Source organism: Euprymna scolopes, chromosome 8 (genome assembly GCF_053919585.1).
Source record: "Euprymna scolopes isolate OS-2025 chromosome 8, ASM5391958v1, whole genome shotgun sequence".
Taxonomy (NCBI): Eukaryota; Metazoa; Mollusca; class Cephalopoda; order Sepiida; family Sepiolidae; genus Euprymna; species Euprymna scolopes.
The window spans coordinates 48,179,108-48,200,333 of NC_136489.1; the positions used below are offsets into that span (position 1 = coordinate 48,179,108).

At 34.3% G+C, this 21,226-nt stretch overlaps 1 protein-coding gene across 2 annotated transcripts in view; it reads left to right on the forward strand.

Moving 5' to 3' along the window:
• Positions 1–242: 242 nt before the first annotated feature.
• LOC145283553 (serine/threonine-protein kinase 10-like) overlaps positions 243–21,226 on the forward strand; it is a 405,044-nt gene continuing 384,060 nt past the window's right edge. For both annotated transcript variants that reach the window (XM_080132435.1, XM_080132436.1), the window contains exon 1: positions 243–1,573. In XM_080132435.1, coding sequence (XP_079988561.1) covers positions 1,406–1,573 — 168 coding nt within the window. In that variant the 5' untranslated portion in view covers positions 243–1,405. The remainder of the gene's footprint in view (positions 1,574–21,226) is intronic.

Here is a 21,226-nt window from a genome sequence, read left to right on the forward strand (position 1 = left end):
TATATATATATATATATCCTGTTTTTAAAGAATGATAAAAGTGTTTTGAGTGGTTTGAAAATAACACAGTTCTTCTCACTCCATCCCGGGCACTGCCGAGCTTTCCTCGTTAAAAGAGCGAAATGTTCCCTACTACTAACTGAGCGTTCGACTGCACCCTTGCCTCGAGGTGGAGTGCGAGATGGAGGAGACGGAGACGGCGATTAAAGGATGGAGTCCTGAATGACGTCATCATGCCAAGTGACATGCGCCGTGAAAACAAAGATGGCGGAAAGCGGAGCAATATGTCTACTATGAAGGACTTCGGATGCACTAAAAAATGACTTATGGATAATGTTGGAGCCATAAACCGGACCATCGTTAAGTGTACAGCTTTTTCAACACTCGGCCGATACTTACCTTCTTCCAGGATGATATAACGACTCCGAGATTTCGCCAGGAAAGAAAAAAAAAAGCATTGGTTTGTGTTGTTTTGACCAATGATTGCTTTTTTAACTGGAGTCAAGTTGATAAAAGCGTACCCTGCCCATAAATTGAAATAAGTAAAAGAAAAGAATACATCCATACATACATCCATACATATATATATATATACACGCGGTTTTATATATTTGTGGAAAGACTTGCCGTCTACACGTCCTTTTTAGGGGGAGAATTTACACGTTTTGTGCATTCATTTACTTCTATAAACAAGGGGGACCTCATTGTCAACTTTTTTTTTAAGGTAAAAGCAAACCTGTACAGTCGATAAAGTTTATATTCTTGATAAAATTTACGTAACACATATTTCATGTATGTTAATGTTTATAAATAATAAGCCGTCTGAACCTTCTTAAAACTTACATCTACTTCTAATGATAGTATATAAGAAAGAAAAGTTACTTTTCTAGTTGCATTCTTCCTTGCTTGATTGAAAAACAACCCAGATAATACTAAACAAACCCCCGTCTGTATGTGCGCGTATACATACATACATACATACATACATACAGCAATAATCATACACGCCGCAGCCCATACATACCAAGACATTAGATAGCCATCAACAGGAAATACTAAAATAAAACTAAGTATATTTTATTATAATAATTGATATAGCTCTATCGAATAGGATATCGAGCACTTTGTCAACAATCCAGTTCTTTTCTGCTTTTAAAAGGTTTATTTTGCTGTTCATTATATAAACCCTAACTTTAACAATCCATCCATCTACTACAGAACTGTCTCTAAAATTGTGATCGAATAGTTAAAGAGAATTCGAATTAGTTCTCATCACATTCCATCATCAGAGGTCGTCGTCGATCTATAAATTTTTTTGCATTGTTATTAAAAAAAAAGCAAACAAAAAACGACAAAGAAACAAACTTTTATTTCCATGCCTAACTACAATAAATAAGCCAAAAACATGTCTTTCTTTAACAACATCAAAAAGATCTTTCGCCTTAGCGGCTCTGATGACGATCTTAAGAAAAAGAAAAACATTCATAGTTGTATAAAACGTGATGTCGACCCCAACCTCACTTGGGAAATTATTGGCGAATTAGGAGATGGAGCCTTTGGCAAAGTCTACAAGGTTAGTATTACATATCATTATTATTATTAATAAAAAAAACAAAAATGGGTAAAATACAGAATAGTTAACAATCGAGGACGCACAAACAAACAAAAAAATAAAACAAAACAACAAATAAGTTATAGTAAACACATTAGAATTAAATTCTCTACCAACCTGTATACTTTTAACCTGTGGAAACTAAGATATTTTTAATTACAAATTTTTTTTTTCTTATCGACGCACACAAACGATGGCCATCGAGATGTAGTTTCCTTTTCTAAATTTAGTAATTTAAATGTAGCTGTACGATTTTTTATGGAAGGCTTTACTACTCGGACTTAGAGTTAATGTTAGACTTAACTTTTTGTTTTTATTTACTTGATATATATATTTTTTTTAAAACTATCTTTTCAGTAAACTGGAGAGATCCAAAAAATCAACCGTAATTTTTTTTTTTCATATGTCGATAAGTCGGCTTAATAAAAACAAAATTTGAAAAAAAAACAAATTCTTAGAAATCAAATCCACATTTTAAAAGTATATGGGTCTGTAAAGAATTTAACTCTAATGTGTTTTGATATAAATTATTTGTTTTTCGTTTAAGATTTGTTGACTGTTAACTATTCTGGACTTTTGCAATACTAATATAAATATATTTGTATCGCTACTGTTGCATTATTTGGAAGAATGGTCATTTCTGCTTGTTTTTAGTGTTATATGAATCGATAATTTGAGACAAGTGTCTGTGATTTACGCATTATTATTGCTATTTTATTATTTATTTTTTCCGGAAATTTTAAGATGGGATGGGTAATTTGGATTAGGTTGAACTACTATTTTCATCTTTGTTGTTATTTTCACAACATACCTTCGGCCTTCAAGTGCAACTTTTCAAACTTTGACATCTGTATGGAATTTCGAATTGAACTATTTCACTTTGAAAGATGGGTGCTTTTGCATTTGTTGTTATGTACTACCATATACTTTTGTTAGGTAAAAAGTAGAGAATAGTTACAAAAACACCCTCCCTATGTTAAGAATGGCTTTGTAAATAATAACGTTATTATTCCAGCACGGTACAATAAGTGCATACTGCATAAGTACCAAAATCTTAATATTTTATTTTGGTGCTAGTGCAGAGAGTGGTTTTTTAAATCGTATTTCCAAGTTTAATTAAAGTTTTATCATATATTTTTTTATTCAATTGTAAGGTTGAAGTATAGAATAGGTACAAAACATCCTCTCCGCCCCATGTTAAGAATGGCTTTTTAAATAATAACGTTATTATTTACGTCCGGATCGGATCACTCTCTGCACTAGTGCACTAGTACCATTATTTTTTATTTATAAAATCATAGCTAACTTATTTGCTTGTTCCCGTGTATTATTTGTGTGTGGGGTGGGGTGGGGGGGGGGGCTTTGTATTTTTATTCGTAAATTTGCAGATTTAAAAACACAATCTCCAGTGAAATCACGGTGGTCAACTGGTTAACGACACTCACTAACTGACGATCTGGGGAGTCCAAGTTCAAATTCAGTTCGTTCCATAAAATCACTTTCACAGGATATTGGCAACCTTCACAAAGTACCCGATGTCCCTCTAGAAAGAATTCTGACTAGAAAAATATCAGGGAAACCAATGCCAACAACAGAATATTCAGATTCATCACCGCTAAAGGTGAGTAGGAAGTAAATTTTGGGTTTACTTTCAGCAGTCTCGTAACTCGTTTCCCCTATTTTGTCCTTTAGTTCTCGCATTCCATGAATGATATTTCTGGCAAAGAAGGAAAATTGCTGTTTTCTGGGTTAAAATCTATCCAACTTACACTAATTGTTGGCTGGTATTTGACCTGGTATTTTAGATCCTTACACCAAGTGGCTTCATGCCTTGTCTAGAGCGATTTCCACACAAAAAAAAAAAAAACAAAAAAAAAACGGTACTAGTGCAGAGAGTGATCCAGACTAAATAATAACGTTATTATTTTAAAAGCCATTCTTAACATGGGGAAGGGAGGGTGTTTTACTTCAACCTTACAATTGAATAAAAAGACATAAAACTTTAATTAAACTTAGAAATACGATTTAAAAAATAGCGCGGATCGGATCAGTCTCTAATTGTCTATTAACTAGCCGGCTAGGGATTTTTATTCTCGCCCCCCCCCCCCATATCAACAGATTAGATCATTCCTGGTATTTTTTTAGATTAGGTCCACCTTCACAATTTTCTTTTAAATGACAACTTCTTTAGGTTTTATTCAATGCTAAATACGAAAATCGCATTGAAATTTTGTAGAAATAAGTAGTTATCGAGATATAAAAAGTTGTATTATGCATCGTATTCTTTGGCGGGCATCTTTTTTACGCGCGTTCGCGCCATAAACAAATCTACTCATCTATGACTGACACTGCACGCGCGTAAAAAAGATGGCCGCCAAAGAATACAATGCATAATACAACTTTTTATATCTCGATAACTAATTATTTCTGCAAAATTTCAATGCGATTTTCTTATTCAGCATAGTCGAAAACCTATAACAGCTGTCATTTAAAAGAAAATTTTGGAGGTGGACCGAATCTGAAAATTTACCGAGGTGGTATTTTGCTGCTTGTGTTAGGAATGAAATAAGTTTCGCCACTGTTCTCAAACTAAAGACGTTAATTTACAACAAATGCCTTAATGAATCTTGCTTTCCGGGCTGTTGGAAAACTGCTTCTGTGGTACCAGTATTCAAGAATTCTGGCGAAAGAACTGACCCATCAAATTATCGCCCCATTAGCCTCCTCCCACTTTTCGCCAAAATATTTGAGACCATAATTAACCATGCTCTAGTCCATCACCTTATGGATGCTAAACTTCTGACCGACAAACAATATGGATTTAGACAAGCCCGTTCCACAGCAGACATCCTAACTGTAATCTCTGAACGTATATACCATTCACTGGACAAAGCGGGGGATGGCAGAGCGGTAGCTCTAGTTATATCAAAGGCTTTTGACAGGGTATGGCATGAGGGTCTCCTCAGGAAAATTAGATCATACGGTATCACTGGTAGAATAGTTAACATAATTAAATCCTTCTTGGGTAAGAGAAAAATCCAGGTTGTCCTCAACGGTCGTACATCTAAACAATATGATATAAATGCGGGAGTGCCTCAAGGGTCTATCCTTGGACTTCTATTGTTCCTAATATTCATTAATGACCTCCCTGACAAAATTGGCTGTGAGATGAGTATATATGCTGATGACACCACACTCTATAACAGGCATGACAGGAAAACAAATGAACACATATCTAGAGAAATGGCAAAAACACTAGAGGATGACCTCCAATCTGTAGTGGAATGGGGACAAAAATGGATGGTCACATTCAATGCTGACAAGACTAAACTGGTTTCCTTAAATAATTATAAGAAACCTTCTCTGCCACCAATAGCAATGGCCAATGACTCTTTATCTGAGAGTACATCTTTCAAACTGCTTGGCCTAACATTCACAGGAAACATGAGTTGGAACAATTATATTGAAAGCATTGCCAGGGCCGCTGCAAAGAAGGTAAGCTCTCTCTACCCTGCTAGAAAACTACTAACACCCGAAAGTATCCTGTACTTCTATAAGGCCACCATTCGCCCATGTATGGAGTATTGTTGTCACATCTGGGCTGGTGCATCTGCTACTAGTCTCTCCCTCCTAGACAAGGTTAAAAAAAGAGAATCGCCAATCTGATAGGCCCTGAACTGGAATCTAAGCTTCAGTCTCTGTCCCATCGACGAAATGTTGCATCCCTTTGCCTTTTCTACAAGTATTTTAATGGTGAATGCTCTGGCGAACTGCAGACATCCTAGACAAACCTGAAAGGCAGCTAAATCCCACCCCCACACAGTAGAGATCTCTAGATGTAAAAGATCTTTCTACTCCAGTAGTTTCTTCCCCAGAACCGCTAGACTCTGGAATTCCATTCCAAGTCCCTGCTTCCCCAACTGTACTGACATGCAGAAGTTCAAGTGTAACGTGAACCGACATCTTGCTGCCCAAATCCCAACATAGTACCCCTGTAGTTGTTGCCCTTGATAGTAGCCCCCCTAACACCAAAATGCCAATGTGCTTTGTTTGGAGTGAAAATGTAACAAAAAAAAAAAAAAAAAAAAAAAAAAAAACCACAGTTAATTGATTGGTTTACGTCGTTTACTTATAGAAAAATGACGCCCATGCTAAAATTTTTAGAAACAAGACCATTCATTTTATTCTTCTCTGTCTCCGATTTTCCTAAAAAATCGCTTAAATGGGGACTTGAATCCACATAGTCTGTTTCTAAAATTACGACTTTTACATGGACATTATTTTTCTACAAGTAGGCGATACTTTAACTCTTCTATTTTAGTTTTTGCTAAAATCCGTTTTAATGACACTAAGTTATTTACGTAAATAAAATAGAAATTAATTGTGTGTGTGTATATATATTATATATATGCGCTATTTAGCTCGTTTCTTTAACCTTTTCGAGAAAGTCGGGTTTGCATGCGACCACGTGACTGAAATGAGGATGCAAATATTAAATACATTTTTAGAATTCCGTTCTTTCTTCATTACTGAAAAAAAAAAATCGTAATAGTTTTCATTTTTAAATTCATATTTTCAATTTTATTAATAACGTTTTCTTGTCATTGTTATTAGATTATATATGGCACTTGTACAGGTATATATTTCTAAATATTTTGGTTAATTCTTATTTCAGTCATGTAAATTTAAGGTGGAAACGCGTTGCGGCATTAATTATAAACGGCTTATTTTTACTTAAATCATATAAAATGAAATTACAGCAAGTTTCCTTGGAATGTTAAAAAAAAAAAGTCGGAAAAATAAAGTCTCTATTTTTATAAACACCCCCAAGAATGAGCTAAGGGAGAACGTCCTTGGCAAATATTGATATCGACACTCTAAACAGAGTACGGCACAAAAATTGTATGTACCTATTTACTATGCCTCCCCACGGGACAGAGTTAGACACCAGGGTCGTTTTTTAACGTGGAGAAAAGGTACAAAAATAAAAATTGTCTCAGTCGTGAAGGATTTCTCCTCCACCGAAAGAGAACAAGAAATAGAAGTGCAGACTGCAGTGCATGCAGCATTGCAGCATGCAGCACTCAGCATCTGAAGAACACTACACTTTGATCTTGTCCCGAAGGCCAAGAAAAATAAATTGTATGTAGGCGATAAAAATAGTTCCTATATTTGTTTCATATATTAACTGAAAAAACATTTCGAATCAAAATCATATGTAATCTGAAGAAACACAATTGAAAGGTGTAAATAAATAATCGAGATTTTAACAAAATGGAGTCTTACTGGAACCGGAAGTGTTTTTTTTTGTATTGCCCAAAGACGAAGGATGTAAACATCTCTTCCCCTACGTTAAATGCTAAATTGATTTTTAACTCCAAGCGTCGTCCATCATGTCATAATGTTATTTGCCGATGATTTAAGTTCATGTATTTTTTAAAATTAAGGAGAAGAAAAGAGTTAAAAAAAAAAAAAAAAAATTCTTCTCTTTTGACTAGAAAATTATAAACTAGAGTTATGTGCCCTTAGCCGCGTTCTCAACTTTGAAGTTGACAACTTTTTTATTCTATGAAGAAGCGAGACACTATGTTTTAATCCGCCACGTTTAATAAACGGAGACAAGTCAATTCTAACTATCGAAATCCAAATCATCCTTGTAATAGTTATTATTTACTCTTAAAATATCTAAAGATCGTAAAAAATCATATATATTAGTGGCCTGGCAAAGCCACAGGGGAGACAACCAAACAAAAACAACAATAATAAAAAAAAAAAACTCTAAGCAAAATTAATTCCAGGGCAGCTTCAGTTTTGCTGCTTCGGTTGTCTGCCTCGTGGCCTTTCCATGCCACTAATATATAACTACTTGATCAATTTCGGTGATTTTTAGAATATGACATTTTCGTTCCACGAGGAGTACATACGTCGTACATCATGAGATGTTTCTGTATTTTTTTTTTTGTTTTGTGCTTGTTAAGATAGTCGACAGATCGATATTTTAAATATGTGGATTTAAGCAAAAACAACAGTACATACTTGTCATGTCGAAAATAGTAATGTATAAAAAAATGACAAATTCATCGAGTAGAAAATTATAGTTAAAAGTATTTTTACGGAAAATTAGGGGAAATGGCATTTCCCCTAGATGTGAACACCTTGAAGATTGCGAATACAGGGACATGCTTATCTCCCTTTTCACCACTGCAATGGCCGACGAATGTTTTGAACCATAGCGATAGACTTTTTTTTATATACTAAAAACACAATAGCAGTTGTTCTACTTGATGAATTTTCGTAATTTTTTGATATATTACTATTTTCGACATGACAAGTACTATTGTGTTTACTTAAAACCACATATTTAAAAAATTGATCTGTTGACTCTATCTTAACAAGTACCATTTTTATTTAGTTAGGTTGAATAACACGTTTATTTTAAATTATTAACTATATATTAACGATTTAAGTAAAAATAAGTTATTTGGGTGTAAAATGCCAAACTAATTTAGGTGACCGTTAGAATTATAATTGATTATGAATGCTGGTAGTTTTTACATTCAACTTGCTCATAATCTAATGTCAATCTTTATCCAATCGAGTGAGTTCATATTTTGAGAGAGAATGCCTATTGTTGAATGCTGATTCATAAGTATTCACGTTTTTCCAGTAGAAAACAAACATGTCCTCCTCTACAGTTGTCTCCTGTCTGCATGTATCCCGCTTCTAAATAACTTTAATGAGTACTCATTTAATTATTTTCATTTATTTGAATATTTATTGAAAATAAAAAATAAAATAAGGGAAAATTAAACGAATTGGTTATCTTTAATATTACTGTTTCCACTTCACTTCCGTTTGCCCCTCCCCATGTTAAGATTTTAAAATTTTTTTATCTTTTTATTAATTAGAACGTTATTAAAAAATATTCTAAACTTGGAGACCGGGGAGGGCATCTTTTACCTATTCTGGATTTTCACCTAATAATTTAATAAACAAAAATATACTGTAAAAAAATCAGTTAAAAATAAAAAACGAAGGAACAACCGGAAGTGAAGTGGAAACGATAATTGTAAAGATTACCAACGAATTAAAAAGGAAAAAACTATAAGCATAACTGTTTTTGAATTATTTCCCCTCAGCCCTACAGCCAGGCAATGCCAGGTTAATATGTTTGTTAAAGAGTCTTCTATTTTAACTATATATCTCAATTGTGAGAAATTTTAGCTGTTTATGCTTCAAAACAGTGGCAAAAAATTAACAACAATTACAACCAAGCATACCTCTAAAATTCAACACAAATTTTATTCGTTCTTCATTGCAAAAAAGGAAATGCCTAATTTGCGTCTGAATAGAGCTGGTAACAACATCGAAAAGTAATAGTTCTTTTATCTTCATCAGGATCTGGTATTCGGGTATAGCACTGTTCAAAGATCAGATTAATTACAGCCGTTGAACGGGTTGGTATGATGCCTTTCGATGAAAAGATTCAATTCTCAACTTGAGTTGACATTACAGAAGTTCATAATTGATGTTCATTTGAAGGAAAAGTCATTAATGACAAGTCGATAATTCTGACCATAAAAGTCTCTGGGAGACATATATAATAATAACTTAGCTTAATCATTTAGGCGTTAAAAAGTCTTAAGGGGACGAAAAGTTAGAGGCGTCCAAATATCAACCAATATTGACTAATTTGATTGGTCTAAACAAAAACAGTGGGTGGCCAAATCAGCCAATGGGGAGGCTTGCTTATAATTGTAGAATTTTTCACACCTTAATTCGTCTCGGTGGTAATAGACAAAGCCTAAGCCATTTGAATTGACTTTTTCCCTTTTGACTGCGGTATGTTGCTGGTCCCATGCAGTTCTAGGAGGTCCACTCTCTCAGCCTTTGTCATTTCACCCCTTGTAAGGAGTCAGGATCAAACTGTCGATGAGTACAAACTCACGTTTCAAAAGTTGATTTTTTAGGGTTATTTGAGTCTATTTGGAACGAATATTAAAATTATTGCCGACAAATAGTTTATTATGATATTAAAGCCTTTATTATCCAATGTATTCTTTAATGGTTTTGAATGGTGGCCAAGTGATATGTAATATTCGTTAAAAACAAACCCAAATAATCCTAAAAATCAACTTTTGAAACATAAGTTTTTAGTTTATGGGTAACCGCCTGAGGAACTATTTATTTAGTTTATGGCTAACCACCAAAGAACTATTTAAGTATCTTTTATCTCACCTGTTTATGCTTCAAAACAGTGGCAAAAAATTAACAACAATTACAACCAAGCATACCTCTAAAATTCAACACAAATTTTATTCGTTCTTCATTGCAAAAAAGGAAATGCCTAATTTGCGTCTGAATAGAGCTGGTAACAACATCGAAAAGTAATAGTTCTTTTATCTTCATCAGGATCTGGTATTCGGGTATAGCACTGTTCAAAGATCAGATTAATTACAGCCGTTGAACGGGTTGGTATGATGCCTTTCGATGAAAAGATTCAATTCTCAACTTGAGTTGACATTACAGAAGTTCATAATTGATGTTCATTTGAAGGAAAAGTCATTAATGACAGGTCGATAATTCTGACCATAAAAAAGTCTCTGGGAGACATATATAATAATAACTTAGCTTAATCATTTAGACTTTAAAAAGTCTCAAGGAGACAAAAAGTTAGAGGCATCAAAATACCTCATATTCAGAGAGAGTTAAGCCCCATCCTTCTCGTTTGGTTGTTTTACTGAAACTGCCTGTACAGGGAAAGGACATCCAAAAGTCTGCCAAGTTCATCGCTGGCGGTTAAAACATTGGCCAATTTGATTGGTCTAAACAAAGGCAGTGGGTGGCTAAATCAGCCAATTAGGGGCTTGCTTATAATTGTAGAATTTCTCACACAATTTAATTTTTTTTTCAAACACAATATCGTTAAATATTTCGGCAATTTATAAAACTCACGATCATAGACAAATGGGAGAAAAACTATATAAGCATTAAAAGTAGTTTTGTAGTTGTTTTCGTTAATTATTAAGAAATATTATTAAATGAGGAATCATTTTGAGTTTCGTTGTTACACATGACATTAAACTAAATCTGCTAAGATAAAATATCCACTGCATCATGGCTGCTTGTTCTAGAAATCCAAAATTGACAACCGGTGTGTATCTCAAAACAATCCCCCATTGATTTAGGCTGGTTAGCTTTTGGTAGAATTTTTATTTTTTGTTTTGCTATATTAAAAAATGAATTTATAATATATCTACATTTTATTAATTTTATTTTATAAGAAAAAACAACGAAAAACAAACTAGCCTATTAACTTATTTAAAAATATATTCAAAACAAAAAAGTCACACGCATTCCAATAACTGTTCAAAACTGCCATAGACAATCTCCCCTCAAAGAAACAAAGGTGTGCTCTCTCTGTCTCTGCTCCTAGCGTGTGGAAATAAGAAGATGCAAGAGATGTAGGATGTTTCATAGAGAAGGACGAAATAAGCCACATAAAGTGGCAATATTTAACGAACATAAAGAAGGCAAAAGCAGCAGTAGTTTGTTTATGCTTGATTAGTAAACATGCATCAGTAAAATATGTGCATGCATATGAAAAAACGGTGATTGAGGAAAAATCCCACTTGCAAAGAGTTCCGGTGTTGTAAACTATAATTTTCCAAAACCTTGCAGAACAAACTATTTCAGCAAATGAATGGCAGACAAAGCATTTGACATTTGGCTGATTCCCTAAATTCCATGCCTTCTCACCCGATCTCATAGTGTCCGAATGATTTAAGTAAGTGAAGCTGATATGCGAAATGTGTGGTGTTGACAATGTCAAGCATGTTTTATCATTCAGGCTGAGAGGCAGGGATCTGTTAGTATACCAACGGTTAACCCATGACCAGCATGAGGATTTAAGTCTGATGAAACAAACCCTCCTTGTGGCTTTTGCACTGGACCTTTTGTTGCATTTGACAAGTTTGCCTCTCGCTGTGTGCAAGGAAACTATGGATGAATACTTGGCTGACTTACAAGACCTGGTATGTTTTAATCGAAGAAAACCCCTCTGATTGCACTTTTGTGTCAGGGCTCCCTGGTTTAGTGAGAAAACAAAACAATTGTGTGGAAGAGATAGAGGTGGATGAGCTTGTTGCTGCGGCTGCCAGGTGATACAGAGTTCTTCCTTGTCTACCTCCGGACCTACCTTCAACCTCCGACCATCTGGACACAATGGCAGTGCAATGCCACAAATGTAGCGGTCCCAATCACTTTGCCAGAGATTGCCAGTGACCCAGGGACAAAGCAAGAAGAGCACTCCCGGAGACACGCTGTTATTAGTGCTAACAATGAGCACATGTTGCATCAAATGTCTAGGAAAAAAAAGCAAGGGGCGAGAGGGCAGCATTAGTCTCTCTCTACATCTGGCCTTTTGGTCAAGATCAAAGTGTAGTATCTGTTCTTCAGATGCTGCACTTCTATTTCTTGTTCTCTTTCGGTGGAGGAGAAATCCTTCACGACTGAGACAATTTTTATTTTTGTACCTTTTCTCCACGTTAAAAAACGACCCTGGTGTCTAACTCTGTCCCGTGGGGAGGCATAGTAAATAGGTACATAAACTAGAAGAAGTACTCTCCATAATAAAGGTAAAGATCAATCGGCTAGATCGGATAGTGTTGGTGGATTCCGGTTGCTCCTCATTCAAGGTGAATGGGTTGTTATGTCAACCTAAAGTACGGAAAAGTATTGCAGTTCTGATGGCAGGCAAGAAATGTCTTCTCAGCCACAGTGTTGGCAACATAAACTTTAACAATGATCAACAGGAATCCCCTGAAGATTGACGTACTGGTGGTAAATAGCAATCCATTGAGATTCGACCTGCCTCTGGAGATGGATGTCATCAACAAATTTGGTGGTGTGCATATCTACTAAGAGGCAAGGTACATTTTGCTGAGGAGCTCTCACTCTGGGTGCGAGAATAAAACTGAACAGCCTGATTTTTCATGCAGAGTTTAACGAATGCACCAACAAAGTACAGAATGCAGAATATAATAAAGAGCTACAAACCTGGATTGATAATTGGTGGCTGGTTCTTTAGAAGAGGAATTGGAGCTCCTGAATATCCTGACCAGTGTAGACAGTAATGCACAAGTGCTGAAAAATCATTCAAAGTACAAAAAAATAGTTTGATTTCATTATTTTCTTAAAATATTTTCACAATTAAAAAAAGACAATTATAAAATAAGATTTTAGTATCTATCTCTGTTATATAAAAGTCACTGTGTGTGTGTGTGTGTGTGAGTTCTTTCCTCATAGGTTCTGAAACGGCCGAGCTTATTTTTGCAAATTTCACACAAGCTAATTATATATATCTGGGCAGTGTTATTAGATATGTTTTGCAAAGAAATTCATCCAATAAATATAGAAAATCGAAAAAATCTGATCTTATAAATAGCTCTTCTATCTTATAGATAAAAAACAATTTTTACAGGGAAAATATTTTACATTACACCAGCCAAGGGAGATTAATGCAATTTCAGTAAATCATTTCTCCTTAAAAAAACCCAGATTTATTATAATCTTAGTGGTAGAGCATTCAACTAGATTGAATGACCCCCTGTTCAAGCTCATGTGTACCTCATCATTTTATCTTAATTTTTTATTAATTAGTTCAATTTTACTAGTAAAGAACAGGTACTATTTAAAATCGCTGCAAATCATTTCTTCGTTCTGTATTTTAAATCTAAACATTAATCAGAAGTGACTTTTCCAGGGCATTCATCATCATGCCCAAATATCAACTGACGTGATATTGTAAACAAATACAGATGGACTTTGATGAATGATATTATCGTTATTATTTTTTAATTTTTTTTTTTTGTGAATTAGTCCACAGAGCAAATTATTCCCTCATAATATATAATAATCAATAGAGAATTGATTCTATAATAATACATACACAATCTGCATAAATTGAAATATCATGTTTAAGTGTATTGTACGACCGGGCAATGCCCGGCTGCCAGCTAGTTTGTTAATAAGAAAAATTTTACCCCCCCCCTCCAACCCCGCTTGGGGATTACAGCTTCTCAGTTTCCAAATTCAGAAACTGTCTATGATGAAGTGGATATTTTCGATTTTACCCTGATATCCTACCACTTCCATTTGAATGGTAGTTTAATTTAATTTTTTTTTGATTGACGTGGCCACATTTTCGAGTGAGTTCACACCAAACTCATACAAATTATTTTGTTACATTCAAACTATCCCTTTTGGGGAGCTGGATAATTTTCCCCACATGAAAAAAACATTATCCTGCTTCACCCCCAACGAGGGCAAGTAACTCGTAATAAATCAACTACTAGTGTTTATTTAGACACACCTGTAATTCTTGTTGAGAATTTTTTAGGCCACTTTATAATTTTGAGATGATCTTAAAAAAGAATTCTGAATAATAAAAATAATGGGTGGATTGTCCGTGTGTTGGTTGTGCTGAGGAATGTCACCTATTTTATGGGGAAGAAGAAAAGGGCAAAATGTTTTGGACTCCTTCAGACATTTTGTTTCTTTATTAATATACATTAGAAAGATGACCCCAATGACACAAGTACACTTTAACTCGCCTAAAGTATTTTTTAAGTTTTTGTTTGCAGACAAGTTACACTAGCGGAAAGGGAAGACAATCCAAAATTAATGCAAAAAATTATAAAATTACAATTACAATTCTTAAGACTTTTATTTAATTAAAGAAATTTATCTTTTTCCCCCCAAAAAAGGGGAGGGGTAAAATGTTATATAGAAAATAAATTCCACCCATTTCATAATATTCTAAACCAATTGTTATATTTTATATATTATATATACACATATAATTTTTAAAAAATTATAAAAGTATTTTTGGTTCTTTATTATTGTAGTGAAATTCCAAAATTGAAATATTGAATTTTAAGTGAAATCTACTGAGTTGTCATGTCGCAGTAATGAAAATATCAAAAAATTACGTAAAATGATAAGATAGAAAACTAATCATTAATGAAAATAGTTTTTGAAAAAATTTCAAGTATTTATACAGGGTGGAACAATAAGTGTTGCCCCAAAGAAAACAACAGCTTTATTTAAAAACTTTTATTGAAAAAAATCAATTCAAGTAACTTGATTATGTAGTAGAGCTGACATCTATTCAGTGTAGCCACCTTCAGCCTCAACCACCGCCCTGATATGGGTCCGGAACTGGGAGCTCGGCGAATACTCGGTGAATGGCGGCGATTAAGCTGGCTTTGGTATTGTAGAAGGTCATGTTAGTGATGTTCTTGACATATGATCAAACGAAGTAATCCAGTGGGTTCATGGATGGGGAGGAGGGGGTGTCAGTGAGAGAAGCGTACAAAGTCATAGCACTCCTTCGAAGCTAAGCTGTTTATTTTTAGATTTGTGAGTCCCCGCTGAGTCCTGCTGCCACAGTCAGTGGCCACCTAATTGCACTAGGGGATCACCACACCCTTCAGCACATCTAGGTATACTTTGGTGTTGATTTTCAAGCCGACTTTGAGGATGTGAGGTGGTATGATGTGGCCTTAACTTAAAACCACACGAAAGACCATGACTGGGCACATCCCTGCTATTTGTGGCAATCCAGTGATGCATTTTGAGGGTGCTGGCAATGGTACTATTGTCATTACTTGGATTGGTAGAGAGCATGAGTTGTACAGTGGTGCATCTCTGATCTCACTCATTGAACATTGTGTCACTTTTAGACGTGATGGAAGGCTCCTATTGCTCTTGGGATTTCTACACAACTGGTGAACTAGTAGATGGTCTGCAACAAAAAGAAAACCAGTTTTCATCAAATGGAAATGGAACCATGTTGTCTTTTCTTGGGTGACAATTTTATCACTTGTATAAATTAATAGCATAAACTCAGAGGAAGTAACTTGGTTTATCTTGTTACAATTAATGGTGACTGACACGCAATCATCTATTTGTATAAAGTACATGTTTTATGTAATAATGCAGTTATATTTAACTAATTATTACATGACAATGAGGTAAATAACATTGCTTATTGTTGAAATTTATAAAAACAGTAAATAGTTGTTTTTTTAATGAAAACTCATTTTTTTTCGCTGTCGGATTTCGCTACCATAATGAAGAAGAATCAAAATATTTTCAAAATAATTATCTTGAAATAAAGAATGTTACATTTTGATATAATTTATTTCTAAACATTGGTGTTAAATTTGTAACAATTACAATTAAATGAATAAATGGTCAATGTGTGCTAAAGTACCAACTAAAGACTTCTAGTTGACTTTTAGGAGTGTTCAGGTCTGTTTTTGAGCGAATATCGCATTTAAAATTGTCGCCAACAAGTATGTTTTTAATAAATACTTGTCAGCAAGAATTTTAAATGTGATATTCGTTCAAAATAGACTCAAATACCTAATTATTTTTATACAGAGACTAGTGTTTCATGCTTTTGCAATTATTAGTGCATCAATTAATGCAAAAGTTAAGCGAAGTTAAACATCTATAAATGCCATGATCTTTGAAAAGTGTTTTCAAACCTTATTCTTAACATAAAGAATCTGTCATGCGAACGATTCGTGCATGCACAGTCATGAAACAGTTGGCAAACGGATAAAAGTCCAATGAGGCCTATATACCAATTTTTCAATTTTGACCCCTTAGTAGCCTTTTTTTCAGGATGAAACCCAATTAAAAAGTTTTCCATGTGTTTGAATACTCTATACACCAAATTTCAAGTTTGTAGATCAAAAATTTGTTGCATGTATAGGTTGAGAATTGTCCTCACACACATTCTCATTTTTATAGATGTATGAAAATTATATGAATTAAAAAGAATAAGACTAGAAATGTTAATATATGGTTCTGTATTTGAAGCAGGAGTACGTGTTTTTTTTTTTTTTTTTTTTACTGATGAATGAAATAGTGTAGATGATTTGAGTAATAGAATTACTAGTTGCATATTGGTTGGCATTACGATAGGACTTGATTTGTTTTTTTTTTTTTTTCATTTTTCCTCATTGATTTCCAGAAAACTCTGCTTGGGTATTGGGGTTAAAGACCATAAAATTTCCTGGAAATTATTTCAGTGACTGTCATTTTTATTACTGAGTACATTCTTGGACCCCACCCTTAAAATAGAATATTATAGTAAAAAATGGTAACATGGTTGCACTGAATACTAAGCAATACCGGATCTTCCTGCCGATATAGAAGATTTTGCTATCTGAAGAAATCAAACACTACTAAAGAGACTAGAAACGTTTTAGACATTATTATTATTACTATTGTACTTACTAGGAGTTTTAACACAAGTTGTCATCATCAGAGATTATTTACTAACTACAACCGATGGTGTTCTCTGTAATCTGGGTGACAAGAAATCCACTTAAATTTCCAGTAGTCTCCACCTCTTTCAGTAACTTTTGCAAATGAGTTTGCATTATCACAACAGCCACTTGCCATTGACTTCTCGCTGGCAAGACCATTGGTCTTCACTTGAATTTTGGTGTCAGTAATCTTTCTCAAGATCTCAATACTCTTCACACTCATTCAATGGAGGTTAGTACTTTTCCTCCTGCCTTCCATCCTCCTTTACCCTTCACCTAAATTGTGTGGTATCAGCTGAGGTTGATGATTCTTTTGCGGTGGGGGGTGAGATGCAGTTTATAAGATTTTTATAATTTCAGTTTCCTTAGGCTCATGTGGTATTCCTTTTTTTTTTTTTTTTCATTTTCCATGTGACTTATTAGTGTTTATAGTTTTTTTCTGCATTTGAGGGTTTTCCTTAAGATTTCAACTCTTTTCAGCATTATTGTTATTATGATTATGATTATCTGCGTGTTCCTTCCTTAGTCCATATGTTCTGTTTTGAAAATGGGCAAATACAATTTTTGATCACCAAACTGCTTCAACAAAGGCCAAATTCGCAGAATTTGTCTTAAAAAAGGCCAATCTGACAATCCTGAACAAAAATAAGAGTGACTTCCCTTATATGTAGTCTCGTTTTCAGATATAAAAATCTATGATCATTGTTTTAATGGTATGAAAAAGGGACTTGTAATTTCAATGTGCAGCAGTTCTTCATCGAAGAAGTCGATATTCTAAAAACTTTTAATGAGGACGGGGGGGAGTGGAAGCTTAAATGACTGCATGGATAAAAAAAAGGTATATTATTTGCCATGACACAGTCGGTCAAGTACTGCATAACCTAAATTTCCCAAACTGAATATGAGGTTAGAATTTAGGACCCCCCCCCCCATCTACAATCACTCATATGTATGGGTGTGTAGATATTCAACAGATTGATTTTTTTTTTTTTAAATGTTGTTTTAAGCAAAAACTTAATTGTCGTGTCGAAAATAGTAATATATCCAAAAATTATGAAGATTCATCGTGTAGAACAACTACTATTGTTTTGTGAGATTTTTCTTCTCACCTTGTTTAGCTCAAAGACAGTGGCAAAAAATTAACAATTACAACAAAGCATACTTCTAAAATTTGACACAAATTTTATTCGTTCTTCGTTGCAAAAAAGGAAATGCCTATTTTGCCTCTGCGTAGAGCTGGTAACACTTTGAAAGGTAATAGTCCTTTTATCTTCAGCAGGAACTGGAATTCGAGTTCAGCACTGTTCGAAGACCGGATTGATTACAGCCGTTTGAAGGGATTGGGATAATGCCTTCTGATGATGGATTCAATTCTTGACGAGAGTCGATGTCAAAGAAGTTCATAAAGCATGTTCATTTTAAGGAATTGTCATTAAAGACAGGTCAATAATTCTAAAATTAAAAAGTCTCTGAGAAACATATATAATAATAACAGCTCACTCATTTAAGATTTAAAAATAAAGTCTCAAAGAGACAAAGGTTAGAGGCACCAAATGCCTCATATCCAGAGAGAGTTGTGTTCTAGCTTTCTTCCACGGCTCCTGTAGCTGAAACTGAAGAGAAAAAGCATTCAAAAACCTGCCAACCCATCACTTGGTGTTTAAAATCTTGACCAATCTGATTGGTTTAAACAAAGATAGCACGTGGCCAATCAGCCAATGAGGGGCTTATTTATAATTGTAGAATTTCTCGCACACTGCCAAGAAAAGAAGGAAAAAGTAATGATTATTCATTACTTTTTTCTAATTATGAGTTAATTTAAAACTGTCAATAAGTGATAGGTAACAAAGGTTGTCTCGAGGGACTTAAATTTAATACAGTTGATTATCATTATTGAATTTAAATGTGTGTCTGTCTGCTGTTAAATGAATTTATACACAATAAATCTAGTTTGTCTAGATTAGTTATTAACAATAAGAAAGAAAGTGACTTTATCTTAAGTCAATGATCACAGTTAAGGAATATAAGAAATTATTGTGACATTTTATCTGTACAATTCAGACAAATCCACTCTCCCATGGTGTCCTGCTGATTAACCCCGATGCAACTGAAATGATACCAATTATCGCATGAGTCACAGCACACCATAGGGGCTGATCCATCATTAGAGGCCAAACAAGTAGGGCAGAAGAAGGGGGCCTCCATTTTTCCATAAATTCTGCAGTTGCAGTCTCAGAATCACCCTTTACTTCAAAGGGAAAAAGATGTTTTAGTAATGAACTTGTTCACACCTATCCTTTATTACCAACGATTAGTTTAAGTATTCTGCCTAAACTCTAGAAGGTTCGAGACTTATTCAAAGATTTAATGAGTACAATTTCACCTACAGACACCTTCAGGGGGGAAGGGCAGTTGTCCTTTATGTTGGCATCGACTTCTCTAAGCGATAACAAGTAGTCGTTATGCCAAATACGTTTCAATTTATTAATAAATTTGTCCCTTAGTTCAAGGGAACGAAGAAGTGTAGTTTTATTAAGAGGATCTGGGCACAGTTCCTCGGGATTGTTATTGTTGATTAGCAAGCAGGGGAGATAGTACATTTGCAGAAAGTGGTTAGGGGTCAGAATGTCTGAACCTCTGCCTGATGCTGAAATGAACATTAGCGACCTATCATTTACGGCCTTTTGCATGTCTGAGAGGGGTGTTAGGAATTTAAAATAGCCGACCTTCCTCCTACCTATCAATTTTATCGAACACTGTTTAACAGTTTTAATCAGCCTTTCCCATGCCCCCTTCCTTGTCAAGCAGAATATTGAGGAATGGTAAGGTGATTAATTTATTAATTAGAGTTAAAATGTTCCTTAAGATTCGCCAGAGACGAATATGTCTGATAATATAATGTCCAATGCTAAGAATGACTTGGCATTATCGGAATACACATGGAGGTGCAAGTTGGTGAACTTGATAAAGGCTAATAGGAATGAACGTGTGCTTATATCTAGTAGTAGTTCTAGATGGATAGCACGCAAGCTCTTACAAGTAAACAAGACATACATTTTTACGTCTTGTCCGTTGTATTTAACAAAAAAATGTTCTGTAAAATCCACACCCACCTGTTTGAATGGGTGGACAAAATTTACTCTACAAGAGGGCAGTTGAGACCCGGAGAGAGCATTGCAGGGGAACAAATTGATCCTTTTACATGTAATGCAGCTGTGGCGAAATGTCTTCACTGCTTGTCTCCACTGGGGGATCCAAAATCCAGATAACCTTAACTTGCTAAGAGTTGAATTTGTTCCCATATGGCAGCAAATTGTATGCTTCATTAATGACCAGTTCGGTTTTGATTTTTTTTCTTAACAGAATAGGGAATTTTACTTTGAAAGGAAGAATATTGGAGTTCTGAATGCGGTCCTTGGCTAAGAATAAGCTGAGGGCCGCTACCCTTGGAGATACAACCTTATTTGAAAAGGTGTTTTAAATAATCTAATTCAAAGGGAAAGACTTTGCTTTGCATCCGAGAAGAGAGCAACAATTTAACTCTTGTATAGATGTCAGTGATTCGGTGTGTTCTGGGGACAAGAATATAATTTTATTTATTTTTTTAACAGACACCATGTGACCATTAAGATGAAATAAAAAAAACAAACAATATTAATGGAAATCTTAAACATTTAAAACAGCAGACAAGAACACAACGTTTGATAAAAACATATAGTTTAATCAACTTCAAAGAACATTCGAATATACTGAAATGTGAATTATTATTATTTCTTTCTTTTTTGATAGAAAAAAAAAAAGAAAATTTAACATCACTTAAATTAAGTAGCAAGATGATGCAATATTGAATGTGAATGAATTAATTTAAATCTTCATTTAAGGTTTCAAAGGTCAAGTGAACAAGCTTAAATAAATTTATAAGCCACAAAACACCATGGTATCAAATTTTAAATTTAACATAATGCCAGGTTTTTGCTTCTTTTTTTAACAATTACGACAATCAAATATGAATAAATATATCGAAGCTTTAATTATTCTGAAATATCTAGCATTTAAAGCTAACTTAATTAGAAGTTTTGAAAGGTTACCATACATTAAACTGCAAGTTTTAACAAATTATTTAGCAATAAACTGCAAGTTTAAAGTAATTCCTTGTTTGCAAATAAAACAGTGAGAATTTTCTTCTCACCTGTTTTAGCTTGAAGACATGGAGACAGTGGCAAAAAATTAACAACAATTACAACAAAGCATACCTCTAAAATTCAACACA